At 44.5% G+C, this 24,371-nt stretch overlaps 2 protein-coding genes across 4 annotated transcripts in view; one reads left to right on the top strand and one right to left on the bottom strand.

Annotated features, from left to right (window-relative positions):
* The window catches only part of PDGFD (platelet derived growth factor D), a 221,345-nt gene that overhangs the window by 109,719 nt on the left and 87,255 nt on the right, over positions 1-24,371 (top strand). The window contains exon 1 of one of the 3 annotated variants that reach the window (XM_042957828.1): positions 5,126-5,499. The exons of the other annotated variants lie outside the window; for them this stretch is intronic. Coding sequence (XP_042813762.1) covers positions 5,475-5,499 — 25 coding nt within the window. The 5' untranslated portion in view covers positions 5,126-5,474. Of the gene's footprint in view, positions 1-5,125; positions 5,500-24,371 lie in introns of those variants that run through there. 3 annotated transcript variants of the gene reach the window in all.
* DDI1 (DNA damage inducible 1 homolog 1) lies at positions 3,570-5,009 on the bottom strand. The gene has a single exon (XM_007099243.3). It carries the CDS (start codon positions 4,875-4,877, stop codon positions 3,678-3,680), a length of 1,200 nt encoding a protein of 399 aa, XP_007099305.3. The 5' UTR covers positions 4,878-5,009; the 3' UTR covers positions 3,570-3,677.

Genomic DNA, 24,371 nt, shown 5'->3' with positions numbered 1-24,371 from the left:
TGTGAGAGTGTGGCTCAGTGCTTATTTCGTGGGTGTTCAGTAAATAATTGTTGACCCTCTTCTGTCCACTGCTCCTCTGTTGTCCTTTCTGCCAGTGGTGTTTAATTTCCATAGATTTTGTTTTGGTTTTCTTTGCAGAGCAGCGGGGTCATTTATCCGCGTTTGGCAAGCATTCCTTTAAGCAGGGGGGGAGCCCAGGTCACCAGTCATATGCAAATTCAAGATGAGACTCTCCGTCTTCCTTACAAGGCTTACTCACGTCCAGTAGCAAGAATCCGAGTTGGTGACATTTTGTGACAATTTTTACTGGTAGCTAGGACTCAAATGTGTCGCATCACGGAGGTTGAAATCAGAAAGACCTGAACTCAGCAGGCCTGCAGGTCAGTTTTTTCACATTGTGGGTCAGGATACCTTGGTGAGATAATTAGTGGGACATGTCTAAATGTATTTTCTTAAGTAATAAAATACAGTTTTTTGAAGTAATAGCCTGGGAAAGGGTAAAACATTTCATATTATTTCAAGAATTTTTTTGTTTCGGAAAAATAAACTTACGTGTGTGTGTGTGTGTGTGTGTGTGTGTGTGTGTGTGATGTGAAACTGAGTCGCAGTCTAAAATGTAGATTGTCAGGGCACCTGGGAGGCAAAGCGTCTGACTTCAACTTGGTCATGATCTTGTGGTTCATGAGTTGGAGCCCCGCCTCGGGTCTGTGCTGATAGCTCACAGCCTGCAGCCTGCTTAGGATTCTGTGTCTCCTTCTCTCTCTGCCCCTCCCCCGCTATCTTTCTCTTAAAAACAAACATTAAAAAAAATGTAGATTGTCGTCAAGAAAGAGTTTAAAGAACACTAAGCTTTGGATATCTGAATGTTTCATTATTCTGAGCCTTGAATGTCTCATCTGTAAAATGCGGTTGGTGGCTATTTTGAGGATTTATCCTGAGGATTAAAGGCAGTCACATATGAAGGCACATTGCATAGCATCTAATTTACTTGATAGATATGCAAAAGATGTAACCTTTTTCCTAAAACTAATCCATTTAAAATTTAATCGACAAGGGTCTATTCAAGTGCACACAGGACTGAGTCAGGATTTCGATCCATGAAACTAATTATTAAAATCCTATCTGATTTGAAAGACAGTGATGTTAAAAATTAATCAGGAAGGACACTGCTTAATTCATCCACTCTGCTTATTGATTTTTCTTGGAGATCATTGCTTTTTAGCTCAATAAAAGTATTTTTAATTTATCAACCCATTTACTCAAGTAATATTTTTAGAAGCTAGAATATGTCCAGAGGAACATGACAGAAATTTTTACATGGGTCCAAACTTACGCTGTGAGAGACAGCTAAAAGAATTAAGTTAAAACTTAAGTGACACTGGTTTCACGTATTCAAAGGGTTATTTCATGCCAGAGAAATCCCATTAATTACATATGTTCTTGGAAGAAGGAAACTTGAAGACCTATTTATTGGAAGTTATGGAATAGTAGAGTTCAGTTCAAAATCAGAAACAGAATTATTCTTGAGACTGGTCCTGAGTCACTGTAGCTACTTTACAAGGGATGTTCCTCCAAGAAGGCAAGGTGGGTATGTTGGGATGTGATATCGTGCAAACTACCTTTTAGTTTAAAGATCTGATGGTTTTCAGGTTGGTTTTTATGGGTGAGACATCCTGATAGGCCAAATACCAAACTTTTATGTTGAGCATTTCCACATGACATGCACTCAGGACACTCAGACTTGAAAACAGAACCCTGTAGAAACTGCTGAGCAATGTGCTTATTTTTTTTTAATGTTTATTTTTGAGAGAGTGAGAGAGAGAGTATGTGTGTGAGCGGTGGAGGGGCCGAGAGAGAGGGGGACAGAGGATGCCAAGCAGGCTCCTCACTGGCAGCAGCAAACCCGACGCGGGGCTCGAACTCACAAACCGTGAGATCATGACCTGAGCCAAAGTTGGACGCTCAACTGACGGAGCTCCCCAGGCACCCTGGAACATGCATATTTTTATCAGTGAAGGATTCATTGTATTTATTCAGTCAGTTTTCATCACAGGCATTTAATTGATTATCCCTGACTTTACTCTGAATTTCTTCCTTTTGTTAGTTACGTTTGCTGAGTACTTAGGAGCAAAAGTAGAGAAGAGGTCTGTCCATTGCTCATTTTTAGCAGTTCAGTGGATGCTGCCATTGGCGCGAATGCAGACAAGGTTGGGGCATCTGAGCATGGGAACATCTATTAAGAAGAAAACAGGCGGTGAACAGGTGTCTGGAAGGAAGAGGTGACTCTTTAGAAATAAGATGGTTGGTGTCACCAAGCAGCCAACCAAGAAAGGCATATGGTGATGACAGCGTTTTGTTTTCCTGTAACTTTTGGGAAATGCTTTCAGTGGCTTTAGATTTTGTTGGGAAATTTTAATTTAAAGAATGCCCTAGATCATAATGAAGCCCAGGCACCTGACAATGGCTCTCTGCTCCAAAGTGATTTATTGATGAGAAATCTGAGTTGTGTCAGATGTGAACCGATACGCCTAAGTACCATTGAGCTAGAATCAGAACATGTATTTCTTGACTTAGAATCTACTGTTCTTTTTTTTTTTAATATATATTTATTTTTGGCAGAGTGTAAGTGGGGAAAGGGCAGAGAGAGGGGCACAGAGGATCCAAAATGGGCTCTGCGCTGACAGGCGCACAGCAGCAAGCCCGATGTGGGGATTCAAACTCATGAACTATGAGATCATGACCTGAACCAAAAATAGAAGCTCAAACGACTGAGCCACCCAGGCACCCCTAAAACAGAGGGTTTTTTGGGGTTTTTTTGTTAGATGATTTAGTTGAAATGAGTATTAAGGGATGTGGCCCACTGCCTGCTCCTACCTCCCACTGGCCCCACAGCACAACCACTAGCCTTCCAAGTTGCACCATATAATTAAATTTAAAAAATCTACTTGCTGGCCTTCATTTTATGACCAGGGTTTCTTTGAATGCAAGGGAAAGGGGGCATTATTTTAGACTTCCTAGGAGAAAATTCCATTTTCTCAAATGTGGCAAAACAGCCTTTAGGGGCAGAGTGCAGTGAGCATGCTTCCAGGGGAGTCCGCTGGAAGGGAAGATGTAGAATATGAGGAAATCTGCCTTTCTACTGTCCAAAACAGACATTTGTAAGTATTAGTCAACTTCAGAGTGTAACTGGCTCACCATTTCTAAGACTTTTCCCAAAGAAAACAACATCTGTGAAAATAGACCTATTTCTCTTAATGTAAATAGTTGTTAGTGCTGATTGGAAATTGTTTTGTTACAGATGTTCTGTGGGGTCTGTAGCGATGGCTCTTTCTAGGGAATGAGCAAACAGCATGTGGTTTAGACGAGCCACCCCGTGATCTGATAGGACAGTGTCTCTAAAGGAGGAGATTGATTTTCTTTGATGGATTCTCTGGAAATCACGTGGAACCTCCAGAGCCTTCCTGGGCTGAGGCTCAGTGACGTTGGGATAAGGGAATGGATGAGGGGCTGAGATCAAGCAATCATGACTTACACAGTGATGGATCTCAGAAGGTAGTGCTGAAGCCAGGTTTGGTTGTTACTGATGTTTTTAATGATTACATGGCCAGTGAGCTCGTATTTTAGAATTTCCCGGGACCTGAGGCTCCCTCAAGGTGGTGGCATATCTATAACCCATTTCAGTGCTTTTTCCGTCCTAAATCCTTGACCGAACGCTTAATAGTGTCCACTGCTTCCTTGTCTGAAGACTCTTCTTGCCCAGCACCGCTCACCAGCTTGGCACACAGGGGTAACTCCCCCTCGGGAAGGAAGGAAGTCTGCGTGCCCGTGGTGCCGATCACCAGCACGTTTTTCTTCAAGTCGATGGAACACTGATGTCTCCTGAGCATGTCCAGCCCGAGAAGCATGTCCATGGGCTGGTCCTCGAGGATAGAGAACGAGCACTGAAGGAAATCCCCTTCGATCTGAATCTGAGCCAGATGGACCCGGCCCATGATCCTCTGTGTGCCCACCCCCTTGGCGATGCCAGCCCAGCGCCGGTCCACCAGCCGGATGATATTGCACCTCTCGGCACAAGCCTGGCTCATGATGGTCATCTGGGCCCCCGAGTCCACAAAGGCCTTCAGAGGGTGCCCGTTGACTTTGCAGTTGATGTAGAGCATGGCCACTTGCCCGAAACTCTCCGGGGCCTCCTCCATCGCTATGTTCATGTTCTCCTCGATGTTCTGCTGCCGGATCTCTTCTTCGATTCTGGCCTGAGCTTCCAAGTCGAACGGGTCCGCGGAGTAGAGACGAAGCCTCTCCCGCTCCCGCAGGGCCCTCTCCCTCTGCTGCTCCATCAGGACACGCGAAAACGTCTCGAGGTTCCCACTGAGCAGGGCCTCGGCCAGGCGGGGGTTGCGCTCCTTCAGCAGCGACAGGTCGTGGGGGCTGGACAGCAGCATGCTCCGAATCAGCACAGGGCTGTCCAGGCTCTGTGCGGACACCCTCTTCTCCCCGGAGCTGAGGCCGCGGGGCTGCACCCGGCGCTGCAGGTGCTGCGGGGGGGGATGCTGGCGGCCGCCCGACGGGCCCGGCTCTGCCGGCCCGGCCAGCTCCACATGGGGCAGGCTGGCCATGCGGCCCGGCGTCCGGAACCCCACGCCCTCCTTCTGCAGCAGCACCACCACGTCACCGTCGCGGAGGCCGTAGGAGCCCAGCGAGCTGTGGTCGTCGGCCAGGACCTGCTCCATGTGGATGATCTGGATCTCGTTGGCGGGGACCCCCGACTCCAGCTCGCACAGCACGCGGAAGTTGTGCAGCTCGAAGTCAGGGCTGACCTGGAGGGAGAAGGTCGCCTCCGACAGGTCCCTCCGCACACAGTACACGGTGACCAGCATGGCATGGGCCCCGGGTCGGCGCAGGGGATCAGCCACGTGGCGGGCTCACCGGTGTCCTCCCCTGGTGCCCCGGCTCTCGTTCATTCGCTTGTCGGGGAGGCCCAGCTGCTCACCAGCCCCACGGAACCTCGAGGGCACGTGTGTGTTCCAGACCCTGTTTGTGTGGTGCTGCTTGGAACTTGGAACGCCCGCTCCCCCAGAAGCCAGGTCTCTCCGGTCCCGCCGTGTGGTTCCCAGGCCAGCCCTTCCAGCCCTGCCCATCCGTCCTCTGGGAATGATGAGCTCTTCCCGAATAGCAGGGAAAGGTTTCATCGGGGCCCTCTGAGAGCTATAGTCTGTGTGCTCTTCGTCACTCTGCAGGCAGGGAGTGCGGGTCGCCTCCACGGCCAGCATCTCCCTGTGTGCCTGGGGCAAAAGACAGGGGTCAGACTCAGTGCCTGAGCTCTGGGTGGGGTGGGGGTCAGACTCGGTGCCTGAGCTCCGTGACCTCACGCTCTCGGGAGGGCTCGATGGTGAACGGGGAAATCGCAGTACTGGAGGCAAGGGCTTCTGCTGAGACACGTTGAGCTCCAGAGGAGACCAGGCAGGTCCTGACGGATGCACATTTTCCGTGGGAAAAATGGTGAGAGTCACTCCGGACGAAAAGAATTAAAAAAGCCAGAATTCATGACGCGGCCTGCTTTCTGTCCAGGGATGTGAGCCATCCAATGTAAAGGAGAAATTTGTACGTGGTTTCGAGTGGCAGGATGTGAGGCTGGAAAGAAGATGACTGAATCTGGTTTACAGAGTCACACGTGAGTCCAAGGAATGGCAATATTATCAATAAGGAAGAGTCCTCCCTCCAAAAATATAAAAAAGGAAGGGCGGCAAAGAGAGAAAACAGAGAAAGGAAGCGGGGAAGATTTGAAGCAGGTGTGTGTGTGTGTGTGTGTGTGTGTGTGTGTGTGTGTATTTCATTTAATTGACTTAAGGAAGAGGTCTCTCACGCTTCATGGGGACAGGTGGGGAGAGAGCCAGGTAAAGGGTTCTCGATGGTGCAGACAGGGGACTGTGGGTCGAAGGAACAAATACGAGGAAGGCTCCAGCCCGCTCTGTGGGGAACAAGAGTGTTCCCTGACTAGAATGGACCGCACGTGTCTACCCATCGGATGTGGGGAGTGGAAAACCCCAGAATGCGTGGGTGACACGGAGGCTCTCAAATGGAGGCCTGGTTAGAAATAGGCCCTTTCCTCCAGTGGATGCATGAGATGCGTCTTCGAGGAAACCAACCCGACATCAGTTCTGGAGTCAAATGCGTCATGAATGCCTCTCTGGGGGTGTCTCTGGCTTCCTCTCCGACAGAGGGCCCGTTCCCTCCCACAGGCACCTGAGCGGAGGCTCGCGGGGTCAGGGTAGACAGGACCTCCAGGGCCAACGGTGGCCGTGGAGAAGTCCTCGAATGCCACTCTTTGTGTCTGTATTTCAGTGAGGAACTCCTGCCTCCCAGGTGTGTGTCCTTACCAACCGCAAGGTAGTCTGCATCGTCGGCCCTGTCCCTCCCCGCCTCTTTATTGCAAGTTCTGTCGGAACACCTGCACCGTTTGTTCTAGGTTGCATCAGCCTACAGAAATGCTTTGTTTTGGCCTCGTTTGTCTCCAAGAAAGGATGGCCTCTCACCCGTTGCTCTGACTGTCATTATCTTTCCACACTCCTGTTCATTCATATCGGAACGTGGAGTAAATGCCCAGTGTGTGCGAAGCATGAGCTGAGTTCCGGGGATAATGTGAAGTGACAGCTGTGTTCGTAGAGGACCCCGCGGTCTTTGAAAGGGGGGTGTAGGTGGACATGCACACACACACATACCCACACAAAGTCAGCGGGTTGAAAAAACACCAGACAAGTCCGCACAACTCGGGTGGAGCGAATAATGTCTGGGGAACAAATGCAGGATGCGGAGAGGGGGTCGGGCCAGGAAGGCTTCCGGAAAGGTGGCGAAAAGGCAGCCGCGTGGGGGTGGACATGGTGGAGAACCGGGGGCTGAGAAGTGCGTGGCCTCCCTTCACACCTTTAACCGGAAAGGGAGCGGCTCTTCAGGATGAGGAGGATTTTGTAACAGTTTTGGGGGGGGGGGGGGTGGGCGGAATCTTGCATTGTAATTTTCCTGTAGAAAATTGTGAATTACTTAGGGCTATTTTCCACTCTTTGTGGAGAGGGATGGCCTTTTGACTCAAAATGTTAAGTTCACAAACTCCTGTAGTTGTTGATGTCCTGGTGAGTCATCAGAGATCAGCCTTGGTCGTGCTGACCTTGAGAACAAGTGTAAGGTGAGACCCAGCCAGCAAGGCTCAGATTCTACGTCTTACCAACCAGCTTTGGACGGTTGGTTGTCAGGGAGATAATGCTAGGGTTTTGTGTTTTATAAACAGTGGGCGAGATCATTTTTGCAGAGTAAGCTTTGGATTTTTTGGCACAGCAAGGATCCAGGGTTCACATCCAAAGAAGAAGCTAACGTTCTTTTTGTTCATGTTACCATTGCTTTGTTACTGAACATAATTAACCTTCATGCCATGTGTTCTATTAGCTTGCTGTGACTCTTTACTTTTGGTGGCATTTTGCATTAATGCCATTTTTCCTAGTATAGTCTTTCCTGAGAATACGCGGTGGAAAGACGAAAGCCTCAAGGTCTGGCCAATTCAGTGTCATCATTCCCCACAGTATCACACAGGATGTCAGGATTAGCTGGGATCTAGGGTCCTCCAGTCTAGCCACTTATGCAGACCTCGCCTCTGTTGCAAAGCAAGCAGCCTGGAATCTAAAACGCTAAACACAGCCTTCTGGGACTACATATATGTGGTTTGATTCTTTCATTTCTCTCAGCACCGTGGGTGTTTGAGATGCCATATGTGTAATTATCTTCCCTCAAAACTGTAATGACAAACTTACTCTGATTGTATAATAAACTCAGGGATCATCGGGAGTCTATATAAATACGCCTAAATATAAAAATGATCCCACAGCATGAATTCCTGTTGCACAGCCTGGTGAGAAATGACGGGCGCTCTGAATTCTCTAGGTGCACAAATCCAGGTAACTGGGGGTTCTTGTAACTTCTCCTGACGAGTTTCTGTGAATATATTCTCTCACTTCTCTTCTTTCATAAGTACAGTATGGGAACATAATTGAATCTTCCTTTGATAAGTGAGACTCCCTACAAGGTCTCAGGGCGATCACTCAGAAAATCGATTCTCCTTGTACAGCCTAAATACCCAGAAAATAGAAACGATGACGCTGATTTCAGGCCAGCCCACTAAACAACCCCGAGGTTATTTTTTTGGAATAAATCCACAACAATTCCCTTTATAATTTGCCTCTTGATAAAACCTTAATGCAGTAAAAAATCCAGATAATTATGGTGTCAGTGAAGTCAGTTGATGTTTAAAGCGCTATGTCTTGCTCGTTACAGAGCAGACGTCTTTTTGTGAAAAAGGAGTAGCTTCGTAAATGTCTAGTATGTAGCATATATAATAATTAAACCACATTAAGCACACATATCAGCTTGCTGTGTTTGGATTCCTTGCTTGAAATATGTGCCTGGTATCACTTTAAAAATAAAGTACTTATTAAGACAGGGCAATTGTTCCTTGAAATTCTCAAAGCAACTTGGGAAAGATGCAGAATTTGCAAAGCTGATTCAGAGGTTAACCCACTAATTTTCTTACTATTCTTCCATTTGCTTTACAATAATACAATACATTGTCACAAATGAACAACATTTATTTCCTCAGATAATTGTTCGGTACACACATTAACAGTACTCCGATGAAAGTTCAAGCTTTTGTTCGTACGTTGGAAGGTTTCCCATTTGAGAGGTTTAGCATTGCCCATCTTTGAGGCTTAAACACCATGATAAGACCTTTAACTTAAATGTATAAACAGATATGTAATTGAAGAAACTCATGAGACCTGAGAACATGGTCTGTATCAACCTGCTGGCAACTCAGCGGGTGTTTTTCTTTATTGTGAGGAGGCAGAATATGGACAGAAGACCTGCACTGCACAAATATACACGTGTGAGGAGAGAGCAAGTGCACACGTAGTGAGGACATGTTCTCAATCACTTAGAATGTGCAATTAAAAAGATATACACTTTTCCAGCAGGGAGCACTTTTATGGCACGTTGTATTATTGCTTTATTTTATAGATTACTGTTTTAACATTTAATCATAAGAAATATGTTTTAAGTATATATTGCATGTTGAGAATAACACAATGTCTTGATAGCTTTTGGCTGCTTCAAAATATAGACTTCCCAAATCTAAATATACTTGTGATTTACTTATTTTTAAGAAAGTTTGCTGCTATAATTTTGTGCCGTATGATCCCTTCACTGTCTTAATCATTTAAAAATTAACTCAGATCTGTAGGATGCACACCTTATTACTGAAAGTCTGAAGATCACTTGTAATTTGTGAGAGAAACACTTACAGATTAAATAAATTTAAGGTAATAAAGACAGGATGAAAACAACTTATGATTTTGTGGGTTGATACTTGTTTCTTAACTTTCTAGAAACTTAACTAGAAAAAGAACGTTTCCATTTAAAAATTTTTGCTCTATGGAGAATAACCAAGTTACACAAAATAGTAACAGTAATGATAATAGAGCCTTAAGATGTTTTCATTTGAGCTGTGATTGGGGAAAATCATTCAAACCTTTTTAAATGTTTACTCTTTTATAGCAAACTTGTAATCAGCACATTTCCAAAACACTGTTGTTTAGAAATACCATCGTGACCTATTCATAAGTTCAAATACACCATAATAACTCAAACATAAATTTTCTTCGTCAAAATATTAACACTAGCATCGTCATTCCTCATTACATTTAGGTAATTATGTGTTATCCTGAAAATGAGAAAATAATTTTTCGCTCGTGTGGTGTTAATATTCAATCAACACAGTGTTCTTTTGTAAACATTTTCTAGGTATCTGTCTTTTCTATGGTAGTTGGTAGAAAAGACAGTATGCTTCTGAGCGTACTCCTCAAGTTCGGAGAATAATGGCATACATTTGACCAAATATCAGCTAGGGGACAGCCAAGAGTTAGCATTTTTTAAACTTTTATTTTAAAAATTGTATCTTTATTTCATTACAACTACTGTGTGAGATGTTTGTGCATCACCTGTCTTACTCAACTGTGAACCCTCCCAAATTCCTAACAAAGGGCCTCCATCATGATGTGTAAGCGAAAGTGCTGGAATGAATGGGGAAGCAGCCACAGATTGGACAAGAGTCCACATCACAGTGGCACCAGCATCCTGGATCTTCATGAGTCCTTTCCTACTGCTGCTAGGAGCATGCTTCTAAGGCCTGAACCCACTACTTGTATTGGGGTTTTTGGTTGTGGTTTTTTGTTTTTTTTTTTAGTTCTGATTTACTTGTGACTTCTCTACTCTTCCTCTTTGTTCTTCCTGTAGAGTCATTCTTGGTGGGAAATCTTTGGCAGTGTCTTGTCCCATCAATTGCCCAGAAGTATATGTATTTGGAAAGTTACAGACTTGTTTATTATTTACGTGTTAGTTAAGTTTACACGCCATTTGGAGATGAGCTCGTAAACACGTTAATCATTTTTCACAATGAAGATGTCATGGCCACCCTCTATAAGCAAGTCACTGGGCTGGTGGCTTCTGGGACAGACGGATGAGTAGGAGTCACTTTCTTCTTTCAAAGAACAAGATACCTAGTAGGAGAGAGAAGACACACATAGGCACCTTGCTTGGAAGCGATCAAGGTTCCTTGTTGGATTGTTGTGCCAGACGTGGATAGGACTGTGCCCAAAGGCTCGCTGCAGAAAGTGCAATGACATTGGGTCCGGAAGAAGGATTTGGTCATGGTGAAGTTTTTCCTGCCTGGGTTTGGAGGGACAGTCCTTTCCTTGAGGTATCACACCACTCACTTGACTCCGTTCTCCTCACGCACACATCTTACTGTTCACTGTTGTCCTTGTAGATGCTGTGGGTGGTAGGATTGGTGCAGGGAGGGACCAGTAGTCTCCCTGTCCCCAGCATCCTCCCATAGAATAGACACCCGTGCTTCCTTCCGGTCCCAAGCCTTGCTGGGGAAGGGGCAGTCATAGTTCCAGGAGGAAGAGCTCAGGTGGTGCCTGGGTTGAAATCTGCATGGGTGTTTTTCTCAGTTCACTTCATCTGGTTTATAGTTAGGGAAAGATTCCTTCCAGTCTTCGGCATGACGTTGTCCATCCGTCTTAGCTTACGTTACTCCCCAGCCTGTGCAGATATTTTATTAGAAAATGGGTAGAGGCTAATTCAGGAATATCCAAAGGTCTTTCTGGGGTGGGTGCTTTTAGTGTATGTTTATATAAACGCATATAACTGGTGCATATCATCCTGTAATATAAAGGTGTTGATGGAACTATGCACATATTGGTAAGCTGATGCAGAACTTTCTGAAAGTAACCAGTGTTTACATTGTCCATACACATTTAGCCCTGACACAGGAGACTTCTCACTGTAGGGCACGAAGTAATAGCATGCAGTCCTACCAAACACGAAGGATCTGATGGCTCTAGCCACCGGCCATGCCGCCTCAAAAGCTAGTTATATGGCAAGTCACTTTATTTAAGCTGACACTTTGGGTCCACCCATCTTTGCAGCAGGATGTATGCTGGTTTTCTGATGGGACAAAGCTAGAGTGAGAAGATCTGCAATAAATACAAAAGCCACTTGTGCCACCATAACATGGTCAATTGGATATTTCATGAAGTGTATGCATCATAGGTGATGTCTCTACAGTGGTCTCATAAAAGACAGAATTTCCAGATTGTTGTTTATGTAGCTTTTTCTGTTCCAAACAGCAGCCAAGTTAATTGATCACCGTGGTAATTAGCATGGCTGAATCCCATCTGTCAATAGGATTTAATTGTATTCCAACCATGAAAATGAGAAACAAGTCTGGTAAACAAAAGCTTCATTAAAAAAAACAGCAAATAAAAGAGAAATCAACTCACCTTCTGTTTTTCTCAGAAAAATTAAATTGAGCAGCCCAGATACAAGGATTCTTTTTTAGGCTATCTCAATGGCATCAGGTACAGAGCATTTTCCTTCTTGCTATTAGAAAGGTTTGGGCGTGTTAGCATCTCCATGGGCTCTCTCTCTATGCTGAGACATAGAGCCGCCCCTGCCTGTCCTGTTCCACATTTGTATTCCACTTAGGAATATTCTGTTCCATTCAGCTTATAAAATGGGCTTCACTGCCGATATGCGCTTGTTTACTGACGTATTGGTGAAACATTTCAGTGCTGGTTAGACACAGAATGTAAGTAGCCTCTTTCTGGTGACCTCTGGAGGACAGGAACTAACCAGAGTACATGGGTACCCTGGCTTTCAAAACCAGACGCCCCATTTCTGATGTTGAAGACAAAGAAGATACGATCATTGATTTTTTTTTTCTTTACAAACTGTAAATGAAATGGAACAGAAATGTCTAGACAACCCTGACAAAACTTTTATTTTTCAGTATTAACTCGTTTTTCTTCAAAACAACTTAAGGCACTGTTCATTTTGAACAAAGTCTTGATTTATCTTACGTTCTTACTGCAATGTTTTTCATGTAGACTTGAGAGTTGTGCTGGACCCTTCGTGCCTGTGGCTAAGAGACACGGGACCAAATGTTCTAAGGATAACTCGTAAATTACTGCTTATGCAACATGAGATAAACTGGCATTGAATTAAAATTAAAATGTGGAGCCGCACTGTAGTCATGGTTTCGGATATTAAAATAGTATCTGAGACTACTTTTTAGAAAAGTTTAAAGCAAACAGGATCATCGTCTCTTGAATTTGCAGCAAACAACCTCACACACACACACACGAACAACAACAAAACCAGTGATGGCCTCGTGTAGGGGTGTGATTTGTGTTGTTGGGATGGATGTGTAGCACATCTGCCCAGCAATTAACCGTGGTTCCCTCTTCCCTTTCAGAGTCCTAGGTGAGAGCATTCCCTTACAGTATGAGCTTTTCATCTAGAATAACTGTGACCATCCTAGATACAAAATACCTCAATTAGAGGGAAAAAGTCATGCTCTACTTTTAATAAAATAGGCTCTAAGTGAATCATTTCTTAAAAAGAGCTGTGAGTTTTGTTCTTTGAAAATATTGACTCATTCTTCCCTCTGTGACCAAAAAGAAAATCAACAAAACACAGGCATCTTCAAAAACTAGTATAAAAATTTAATTAAGATATGTTATTCTATCCTTACATAAAACAACAGTGTTTTGTACCTGCAGTTATGGAAAACAGTCTCTCTCTCTCTCTCCTCCTCTCTCACACACCCACACACACACGTGCATGCACGTGCACTGGTTAAGATATACAGATCAGTAAGACAGAAAGCCTGTTGTAGCTTTTTTAAAAAAAATGTTTTCATGTTTATTTATTTTTGAGAGAGAGAGAGAGAAAGAGTGCAAGCAGGGAGGGGCAGACAGAGGGAGACACAGAATCTGAAGCAGGCTCCAAGCCCCAAGCCATCATCACAGAGCCCTGTGTTGGGTTCAACCTGGGGCTTGGACCCACAGACTGTGAGATTATGACCTGAGCCAAAGTCGGACGCTTAACCAACTGAGCCACCCAGGTGCCACAAAAGCCTGTTGTAGCTTTGAAGTCATAAAAATAGGGTTTAAGTTCCCTGAATGTGTCACGTATTATCTGAATGCCCTTGGACAAAGCGTTAATTTCTCTGAGCTTCATAATCCTCTTCTGTAAAATGGGGATGGTGATGATAATCTCTTTTGCATAGGATTTTGGTATGGACTTCATGGATAATTTGAATTTGTCTTGTAAACAGAAAAACACTCCACTGAAGTAAGTTACTGTTTTTTCTATGAGTAGTAACAGTAATTAACAACCTGGAGAAGTCAGAAGAGATGATGCAGGTTATAAATCCCGAAGGAAATATGTACGTTAATTTTAGCCCCTTCTTGACTCGGATCAGATGCCATTGTGTCTTTAAAGCCATCCCTACTCCCTTGGGCCTTGAACTCTAGGCTCCCCAAGATGGTAGCAAGACTTGATCACCAACCTGTTTGAAAACCAGGAAGTGTGCTTCAAAGGTTGGCTAAGAAAATCATTTAATAGTGCATTATTTCAACCATTTGTTCAGTGTCATTTTTAACCATAGCAATCTGCAGGGTGTTCTTGTAGGTTAAAGAAAGTCAACAATAAAGTCCTTGCTCATAACGTGCTTACAGGATTATTAAGCAGACAGAACATAGTGTAAAGACAATCCATCCGCCCTAATTAGGAGTGAAAAAGTGTTGCATAGTAAATAAGGTGAGTAATGCTTACGTCACGTGCAACCAAAGGGTTGAGGTTGATGCTGAGAATGTAAGTATTGTCTTTCCCCAAAAGTATGATTTAGAATCCCTGTTGTCGGCAGGTATGTGTTAGATGGGACAGTGAGTGAGCCTCTTTCCGTAGGACACCTTTCTCAAAGACCTTTAAAAAAAAAACCCAGAAACCAAATACCCAAATTACGCAGCTGAGGAAGTGAAACCCTTGGCGTGAAAGCCCAGAGTCATTAGCACTGGCCCGTGTAACCATGAGGCCACGGGGTTGCAAGCCTGGGGGCTCCATGGCATGGTTTATAGCAGCATCTGAAGGTTCCCTTGAAGAACCAGTGTGTTGACAGGGGTCATTGGTCCCGTGGCTGTTGGTCAACACATCCAGTCTTTCGGAGAAGGACCTTCAAACCTTTTTGATGGTGAACCTCATTACTTAAAAAACAAAAATGACTTTGATCACACTCTCACTTTTTTAAATGGATCTGTTAAAATAAATACCAACAGAATTTCTACTCTTCTTCTCCCTCCGTCACCAGTGCTGGAGGGGCAAGATTCGGTCACCTTGGATGCCGTTAGAAGACACCTCTGTGTCTGAGGCTCTGAGGTACGGCCAGGGGACAGCTTCCTTTGAGGATGCAGTGGGTTAGAGTCAAAGTCGGAGGGCAAGAGGCATGCGGAGATCCGCACATGTGATGGCACCCTGATGGGCATGTCCAGTTGGGTGCGGGTCAGGAGAAGGTGGTGGACAGCCTCGGGCATGGAGCAGGGTGGGTGACCTCGGGGATGACAGGGGCAGCGGCAGGCCTGGCCCCCTCCCCTGCTGTACTGGCATGTGGGGCAGAAGGGCACGGGGCCTCGGGGGCGTCTGTGGATAAGGATGGGTCCCAGAGCAAAGGGCGACAGAAGAAAGCAGGTTCAGCAAGACCTCACCTCTGCTTCCCAGCGGCTAGAACAGTTCCTCCTGCCTTGACAGCCGAACGCCAGGCTGAGATTGTGTGATGTTGTGCTTGGGAAGCAGACCCTCTTGCTCCCCATCTGTGCCCCCTGGGCCCACGCTTGTGTTCCCAGAAGTGCTGACATCTTCCCACACTTGGCACCGTGTGCCTTGGCCTCCCTCGTCAGCCTGGACGCACAGAAGCCTCAGGTCGTGCAAGACGTGATTCGGGGGACACGCAGCCCGGCTTCCCTGTCTGTCTGGGGGGCCGTTCTGAAGGCCGTTCTGGGTGGTTCCTCCGGGGGCGGGGGGCTGAAATGTGGGTGCTCACAGCGACCTTGAGCTACGCCTTCTCCTGCTTGGTCTCAGTTTATCGACTTCCTCAGCTGCGCCCCCTGCAACGAGCCCCCGAATGAAGATAACCTGCACGTCGTCTGTATCTCAGGGCACAGCCCCCGCACAAAAACCATTAGGGCCAGTCCCATATTTAGTATCGTGCTACGGGTGCTGTCCTCAAAGGACTTCTGGAGTCTCACGACACATGTCGATTTTACAAAAAGGCAGTGGACTTATGCCTCACACCATCCGGGCAGGGCCTTGGGACCTGGCTCTGGGTTCAAGGTGGCTTTTATGAATTCTCTGTGTTCTGTGACAGTGTTTTCAACCGATGCTCTGAATTGACCTATTCGGATTCAGAAGCGCCCCGTCCGTAACTCTTACAGTTTTATGTATTTTATAATTACAATATATAATCAAATGTGGCTGGCAGGCAGTTTGACCTAAGTCTGAAGGGCGTGGACTTTGGATATAACAAGGTTCAGTTCCCTCCTTGCACACTTCTGGTACTGTGCATAGATGCTTTTACATTTTAAAGGCTCTCCGTGTTGCTATCCCGTTGACTTCTGAGAAATCCACTTGGCATTGACTGGGGGCTTATTTTAAAGCATCAATCATGGTATGATCCTTGGTTAAGGATGTGCTCCCCATTCTGCCCACAACGTCTTGAGATCAGTTCTTCAAGCACAGATTATACAAATTTGACACTTATATGTGCAAATAGGTCATTTGTATGCACATTTTTAACAGAAGCCTTATGTTTATCTCTCATTGTTTTGACAATATTAGCAAAACATTAGACACTGACTTAAATATCCGTTCTTTGTATGCAATTCAGCCGACTTATTGTGGTGCTTTGAAAAAAAATCATATTCCACGGCCAATTTGTTTTACATGTGAAAGGTGGCTAGAATAGGGGCCTGACAGGTAATTTTCTTTCATTCTTTTCGTGTGCCATCACCATGCTGAGATGTGTTCTTAAGCGTATACTTGGAGATTTTAATCCTTTGATTTGCCTATTTGATCATCCTAACTTACAGCCCAAGATAAAAACTACTTCTTGAAACTCACTGCCAAAATGTGCGTTTTGTAAGACCTTTTTGTTCACTAGGGACTTAAAGGAAAGCCCGCCTTCACTCACAAGTGATATTTCTTCCCTCACAGCCTTAGTTAATACGACCTGTATGACAGGCGTTTACGTTTCTAAGAGGTTGTCGGGGCGCCTGGGTGGCTCAGCCGGTTAAGTGTCCGACTTCGGCTCAGGTCATGATCTCACGGTTCGTGAGTTGGAGCCCCGCGTCGGGGTCTGTGCCAACAGCTCGGAGCCTGGAGACTGCTTCAGACTCTGTGTCTCCCTCTCTCTCTGCCCCTCCCCCAGTTGTGTGCATGTGTGCTTGTGTGCTCTCTGTCTCTCAAAATAAATAAATATTTAAAAAAATTTAAAAAGAGAGAGTTTCCAAGAGGTTGTCAAAAGCAAAGATGTTGAAGAGATGTTTGAGATCATGTTAACGCAGCCAAAGTGTCCCAGCTTTGCACACCCTTTTTACTTACAGTATCAGTATTTGTGTATTAAAATATGGCTGATGTTAGAGATGCAGGTTGTGGTGATTTCACTGCGAATTTGACTTTTAGATGTAATAGGGAAATAGTCTATAAGAATGTCAACAGCAAATGTGAAAGTTACAATACGCATTTTGCCAGGCTGTAGAATTCCCCTGGAGAGTTCACGGTGGCTGTAATACCAGCCCGTTGTTGGAAGGGAAATGCTAAGCCTCTGCATAGCACATCTGAAGGTCATATTTACTTTGGCCTTTGTTTCATGGAAAAGATAGGTGACATTTCTATCTTTTTTTTTAATTTTTAATGTTTATTTATTTTTGAGAGACAGAGCACGAGTGAGGGAGGGGCAGAGAGAGAGGGAGACACAGAATCTGAAGCAGGTTCCAGGAGCTGTCAGCACAGAGCCCGATGCAGGGCTTGAACCCACAAACCGGGAGATCATGACCTGAGCTGAAGTTGGATCCTTAACCGACTGAGACACCCAGGCGCCCCTATAGGTGACATTTCTTAACAGCGGGTTATCTTTACATGACTAAGACTAGACATTAGGAGAAATGCAAAGTTTACTAAGAACGGATCAATAGTGTACTTTTTTTTTTTAAACAAAAAAGCAAGAAGTATTGATAAGAAGAGTCAATGCCATCCTTTTTCCCCTTGTACTCAAAATCAACACGTCTCAAATGTCGCTCAGTAGGTAGGGGCATTTGTAGAATGATAGTATGAGTCTGTCTTTGCTGAATTGAGTGAGTTGGAAGGACTTGGCCTTAACTGCAAAAGGAAGATTGAATTTCTTGAGGCCAAGAGCTTTCTGCAAAGCCAGAATGGCTGACATTCTGTCTGAAACGGACTGGGGCGAAGAACTTTGCAGTTTAGAAAGATGTAAATCGCTGCTCAGAAGACATATTTATCGATCATCTTGCTACTGTTATTTACTAGATCCTGGGTATTTCATTATACCTTATTCCAAGATATTCAAGGCTATAGTTGTGGCAGATTTTTGATTGTATACAAAGCTATCCAAAGTGGAACGTTTCACCCCAGGGATTCCCCCCAGAATGGCTGTAGCCACTTCATTAAGGCTGCTAAATCAAAAGTCTGTGGGCGCGTTTTGTTACTTCGGGCTAGAATCATTCGCATTGTTTTCATTTTTGACCAACTGGAGGTACCTACCAATGGACCTTTGAAAAAATAAAAGCAGTTTTTACATTCTTCTATAATTATTACGCAAATAGTATCCAGGAAAATTTAACAAAACAGCAAAGTGTCCTATAAACTTAGTATGTGTGGACATACCTACATTTAAAAGTTTGTTAAGGTTCAAATGTATACGCTGCATTTTGCCTTGACACTCTACAAACAGAAACCAGGATAAAATATGATCTTACTTTCATTGTTGTAAATGTCAAGGTCAGATTTTCTCCTTCCTCACAGTGTGGAGGGAACCAAGCGTTTTGGGAAATTGAGGACCTCAGACGGGTAAGAGCCGTGCTTTGATAGTGACGTAGAAAGTACAGTTATTGTACTGTCACACCCTGAACAGTAATTGGGAAAACATTACTCTGTAAGCAGTCCTTTTGTCCAGTCTGTTCGCGAAAGCCACTTAGACAGAACTTAGCGTAGCTGTCTCTCTGAGGTGTCGAGTCCAGATGTCAGTCTTGAACACTATCCTGATGGGATCCATGAAGTTAGAACTTGAAAATACTAAGAATAGTAGGAAATCAATTGGGTCCACACCGTGGGATAAGAACTCTACTTTGACTGTAGCCCGACTGTTTTAAGAAAACAAACTGAAGTCTGCAGGTTTATTCATGTCAGCCTACATGTTTTCTACTATTAGCATAAAACGCCCCCTCATGGGGCTCAGTCGGTTAAACGTCCAGCTTCGGCTCAGGTCATGATCTCGCGGTTCCTGGGTTCAAGCCCTGCATCGGGCTCTGTGCGGACAGCCCAGAGCCTGGAGCCTGCTTCGGATTCTTTGTCTCCCGCTGTCTGCCCCTCCCCTGCTTGCTCCCTCTCTCTCAAATATAAATAAACATTAGGATACAATACAATACAATACAATACAATACAAATTCTGCCTCTTTAGTTAATGGTTAAAATCTGTTCTATCCTAGTTTGCAACGTTCCTCTTTAACAAATTTCTGGTCTTTGTGTATTACATTCTGTTTTTGTTTTTTTGCTACATTAAGTGGGGAAGAAAATAAGGAAGGATGCTCTCTCCCTTGTATCAGAGCCCTGGTCAGGACTCTGTACTTTGTCTGCACTGCTCATATACTTAGTTACTCACCCCTCTTCCACCATGCTCGGACCCAGGGTGTGACCATAGCTTCTCCAACACTGTCCATCTCAGCAGCCCTCCTGACCTTGGAAGGTTCCCTACGTACATGTATTTGTTAGCTATTTGAAGAATAAGCTGTGTAACAGCCATCCCAAAACTAAGTGGCTTGACTTATTCTCATGTGTCTGGGGTCAAATGGATTTGACAGACCTAGACTAGGCTTGTGCGGTGTTGCCTTCTGCGTTAGGTTCGATCCACATCTGCTCCGTGTGTCTCCCGTGTTTGTCCTAATAGGCTGCCCGATACATGTGCTTTTAATGGCAATAAAGAAGCACAGGAGCGTTGTATGGAGTCATAGGGGGACCCCTAAGGTCTAGGCTCAGAGTTGGCCCGTCAGCACTTCCTCCTGTGTTCTGTCGTCTCAATCCGTTTGAATTCCCAAGCCCAGCCTCACCAGGGTGGGAGAATGAAGCGGGTGACTCTAGGGGGGCTGCTAGAAAGTCATATGGCAAATATGGAGGACCCTGTAGGAGGGTGAATAAGTGAAACGATAGTAACCGTGACACACTTAAGAATCGACCCCAGTGCCCTTTTCTCTCCCAAAACACTGCTATGCAAGGAGGCTCTAGAATACTTCTTACTAATGCTCGTGATTCAGTAGGTCAGACCGAAGAGAATCAATCCGTTTCTAGTTTTCTTTAGAAAACTCAATGTGAGCCACGGACCTGCTCTCATTCCCAGAAATCCTTTGCTGTTCGTCCACAATAAGATAAGGAACTTGTGCCAAATGTAGATTAACTCTGACCCTATGTGCACTATTAGTCTACTGGAATTGTTTATTGTAGCAAGAAATTTTTGACGAAGGAATCTATATTCTGATTGTCAACCTGGCCCACGCTACTCATTACATGGCATTTTAAGTAGCCTTACCCTGGAACTTGTCTAGAAAAATGGATCCCTTAATCCAATATTTCAATTCTTTCACTAATTCTCGATTATACGTAAATCCCCAGCACTGAAGTTAAACCATAGGGAATTCAATACCTTTATATTCGTATTAACGGTCTTGTCTATTTGAAACTGTTCCATTAGTAGGATAGATCCACACAGGGAATATTGTAATATTAGGATAGATATCAAACTCGGCACTTAACGTAAAGGCACAGGAAGAATGGACTACGAAATATGACCACATCCTGCTCCATACTCTTAAAATATAGTTGTTCCCTTAGATTTAAATAGAAAAATATGTCTTCCATTGCCTTTTCAATATACTTTAGAAACAATTTATCATGTTCCCTGACGTGTACAAGGTACCTATCAAATTACAGCGGTGGCAGAATAAAATAATTATTAATACTTTTCTGTTTTGGCATCCATATTATCTCATTCTTGCTAGATTGGAACATATTTTCCATTTTTTATTTTCATTTAGGAGCTATCAATAAATTATGAGTAATATCTTTGGCACATTGAATGGATAAGATCGTGTCACATTTTCTGGGATTTATGTTTTCAGTGCACAGTCACAGTCATGTCAAACTTATTAGAAAAAAAATTAATGAAATAGCTTCAGGGCCTAACATTTCTAGAAATAGTCAAGGAAAGCCAAATATAAAATATTTAAGCGTATGTCTCCGTGTCTACATTTTATTACATATGTTACTTCTCTCCAAAGCAATAAATCGGCCTCCAAAACTGCCTCACATTTCTGAACTCCTGAAATGTTTGCTGCTAGAATTCATTGTTCATTTACCCCTTTGTGTTATTTTTCTGCGCATCTGCTTCATTACGTGATGTCTCTTATTTCTGCTCTAGATTTTGAAAAGCATTTCCACTTTTATTAAGGGGGCTAGGGGGTTTCGTAACCCTCCCACAGAAAGCCAATGTTATCACTGTTTTGCAGATGAAGAAAATGCCTCCCAGAATCGATGATTTTTCCCAAAGACACACAGCTAGAAAGGAGTACCAAACAGTCCATTCAAACACACCTTTAAAAAAAAAAACAAAACTCATTCATATTAGCCCTTTTACAGTCAGGGTAGCAGATAGAACAGGCGTGAATAGCCACTTACCCCGCTCAGTGCTCAGGATTGATCATAATTGTCCTGACCCAGGGCACACGGCGGTCTCAGAAACGTGATTCTCGGTGCACTGCTCCAGGGAAAGTCGCGTAAATTTTTGGAGTTGGCATTCAGGATGAAATGCGTTTTGATTTTCCATCTCTGTACCTTGCTTTGTTAGGGTTTATGATTTTTTTTTGTACTTATGCCCCATAACCTGTATCGTTGTACTTTGCACAAAATAATAAATGCTAAGTAACTGTTGATGGTTTATGGTTAAATCGGTAGGAGTTATAATGGGCCTCATGTCGTGCCAGACACCGCTCTATGCGGTGGAGTTTCAGGATGAATCCATTCACTGGGGCATAAAAGGGAGGCAGAGAAGGGGATACCAGAGCAGACAGGTGTGTGAGGGCCAGGGCCCCAGCTATGTGGTGCAGACACTGCTGTATCTCACCCCCGAGAAGTGGGAGCCCCGCGGGGTATCATGGGAGTTGGACAGACCCCCTGTCCCCACAGAAAACGTTGTAGTTCACAGAGGCAGCCTAGCAGGGGCACAGGTCGGGGGGTTTGCCTGCACGGTTTGTGAATCCTGGCTTCAACACTGCAGATGAACCAACTCGGTCAACAGATAGACTGATTGCTTCCCTTTTCCTGTACTGCCTCCATCTAGGAAAATGCACACAAGTATCTTGCTTTAGAATATTCTGGATTTCACTCACTTGTTCAGTATAGGGTGAAAGCCTTTTATTATCTCCCACTGGGTCTCGATACCACAGTGAATGAGAACCAGTCTTTATTTTCCAGAAGCTTCTTGTCTCGGAAATGGAGGACAGGAAAAGAATGAATGCTTCAGGCAAAGTCAGTGAAGCAAAACACATGTGAAGTTTTCTGTCACAGTGTCTGACCCGAGAAATGTGATAGTCCTCCCATCATCCCCACTTACCATCTATCGTCATAAGGTCCTCTTGATTCTCTTATAATTAAAAATCCTCTGTCTCAGGGGGAACAGCAGCAGTCGCTACTAGTTTTCAGATCTTTCTTGAGGTACAAGTGACTGTGACACACGTTTACAAAAGGGCCTTTTTAGCAAATGCCAAGCATCCCGTCACTGACACTTGTAGCAAATATTGTGCACTTTCTTTCTGGGAGGCTCTCCTGGGGATCGCCAGATAAGGCTTCAGCGCTTCTGCCCCCAGATTAGCATCCTGCCAGGTGTAGACAGGGTCTGCCGAGTCAGCCTTTATAAGACACGTGTCAGGAACCCACAGAAAATCCCACACGTGGGAGAAGATATCAAGACCTCTCCACTTTGTTATTAAACACTTCCGTGTTGAAGCATTTGGGGTGTATGGAGATTGCTAATCGAAAGGACTACCCTTTTCGTCACGGAGGCAGGTGAGGGGCTGTGCACTTGGGTTCATGTAACAGTGAGGACCGTGTTGAGGGCCAGACTGGAAACCGGGCCTGGAGAGCACAGGAACAGAGGACTACGATTTGACCGTAGTGGCCAGGAGTAGAGGCCATATTTAATTTTATTTAATTTTACTTTATTATTTTACTATTTTATTGTATTTTTTATTCCATTCTACTTTTAAGTTTATTCATTTAGTTGAGAGAGAGAGTGAGCAGGGGGAGGGGCAGAGAGAGAGAGAAATAGAGGGAGAGAGAGTCCCAAGCAGGCTGTGTGCTGTGCACACAGAGCCCAATGTAGGACTCTACCCCACAAACCGTGGGACCGTGACCTGAGTCGGAATCAAGAGTCAGACGCTTCACGGACAAGCCACCTGGGCTCACCAAGGTTTCTGCTTCCTTAAAGAGAGACTCCTGTGTGGAAAAGCCCTTCCTTGGCCTCTGCACCACCCTGTGAGGAGATGGCTGGAGTTTCTGGAGCCATCTGTCAGACTCTGAGAACAGCCTGCAGTCCCAGGCTCGCAGAGCAGAGAGGTGGGAGCCCATGACGCGATCTCAAAGCCTTGACTTAACCAACCCTGAAAATGTTCTATGTCCAGACTTCTTATTCGAGGTGACACGTTTGCCTTATTGCCAAGTCATTTTTGTGTTTGTTCCTCTGGTACCTGCAGCCTTAATTAGTTTACGGGATCTGTGAATTGATTGCAGCGTGTGGTGCCGTGCAGAATTTCAGCAGGATTCCAGCTGCAAATATTTCTGGAGAGCTTACCCCTCTTCAAAAATTGATAAATTGAGAGGGAATGTATTTCTGTGGAGATTGGGGACTCTGTGGCACGAACATGAAGTGAATAGTAAAAACCAGCTGGTATTCAGTGTAGTTTCCACATGAGCTCCTTATATGCATGAAAGGATTGTCTCTGGGTCCCTGTGTTTAACCAAAAGAGAAATTAGACGTAGAAAGTATGAGAATAGCTACATTGGACACACATGCAAAACTTACACGACACCGTGATTTGGTGAAACATGACATTCTCAATAGTCTAATGCATCTTAATACACCGGTACTTTTTAATTTATTCAGAGGTCTCACTTCCTAAAACCCTGTTTTGTTCTGTGTGTGTGTGTGTGTGTGTGTGTGTGTGTGTATACACACATATCTTTAGGTCTAATGAAGAGAACATTATACTAGTTAGAAAACCCTGCTTTTGCATGTACTGTTATTTAAGGAAAATGTCAAATATATCATTTTCCTTTGTGCACAGGTGCTTTAAAGTGGTTTTTTAATATTCCAGATGCAAAGACAATGCTGTCTTTTATTTTTTATTTTGAAGTACCAAGAGATGACCTATAGTGCTGCTTGCCTCTGCAACTGGTCTTTTTCTAAGATTAACTTTGAAAAAAATGTCGCTTCCTTCACACCTGAGACCCCTGGAGAATAAACAAAATGTGCCTTTCTTTTTCAAGCAGTAGCCTGTCAATCTGAAAAACAAACTACACCGTCTTTCCGTCGCTGGCTTCTCCTAGCAGGTCTCTGCAGCAGTCTCACAAAGGATTGCTCACAAAGGATTAGC

Source organism: Panthera tigris, chromosome D1, assembly GCF_018350195.1.
Source record: "Panthera tigris isolate Pti1 chromosome D1, P.tigris_Pti1_mat1.1, whole genome shotgun sequence".
Taxonomy (NCBI): Eukaryota; Metazoa; Chordata; class Mammalia; order Carnivora; family Felidae; genus Panthera; species Panthera tigris.
The sequence above is the reverse complement of the archived record's forward strand: the minus strand, read 5'-3'. Positions and strand labels throughout refer to the sequence as shown.

Coding starts and splice junctions, on each gene's coding strand:
- DDI1 (XM_007099243.3), bottom strand. CDS start 4,877: ATGCTGGTCACCGTGTACTGTGTGCGGAGGGACCTGTCGGAGGCGACC.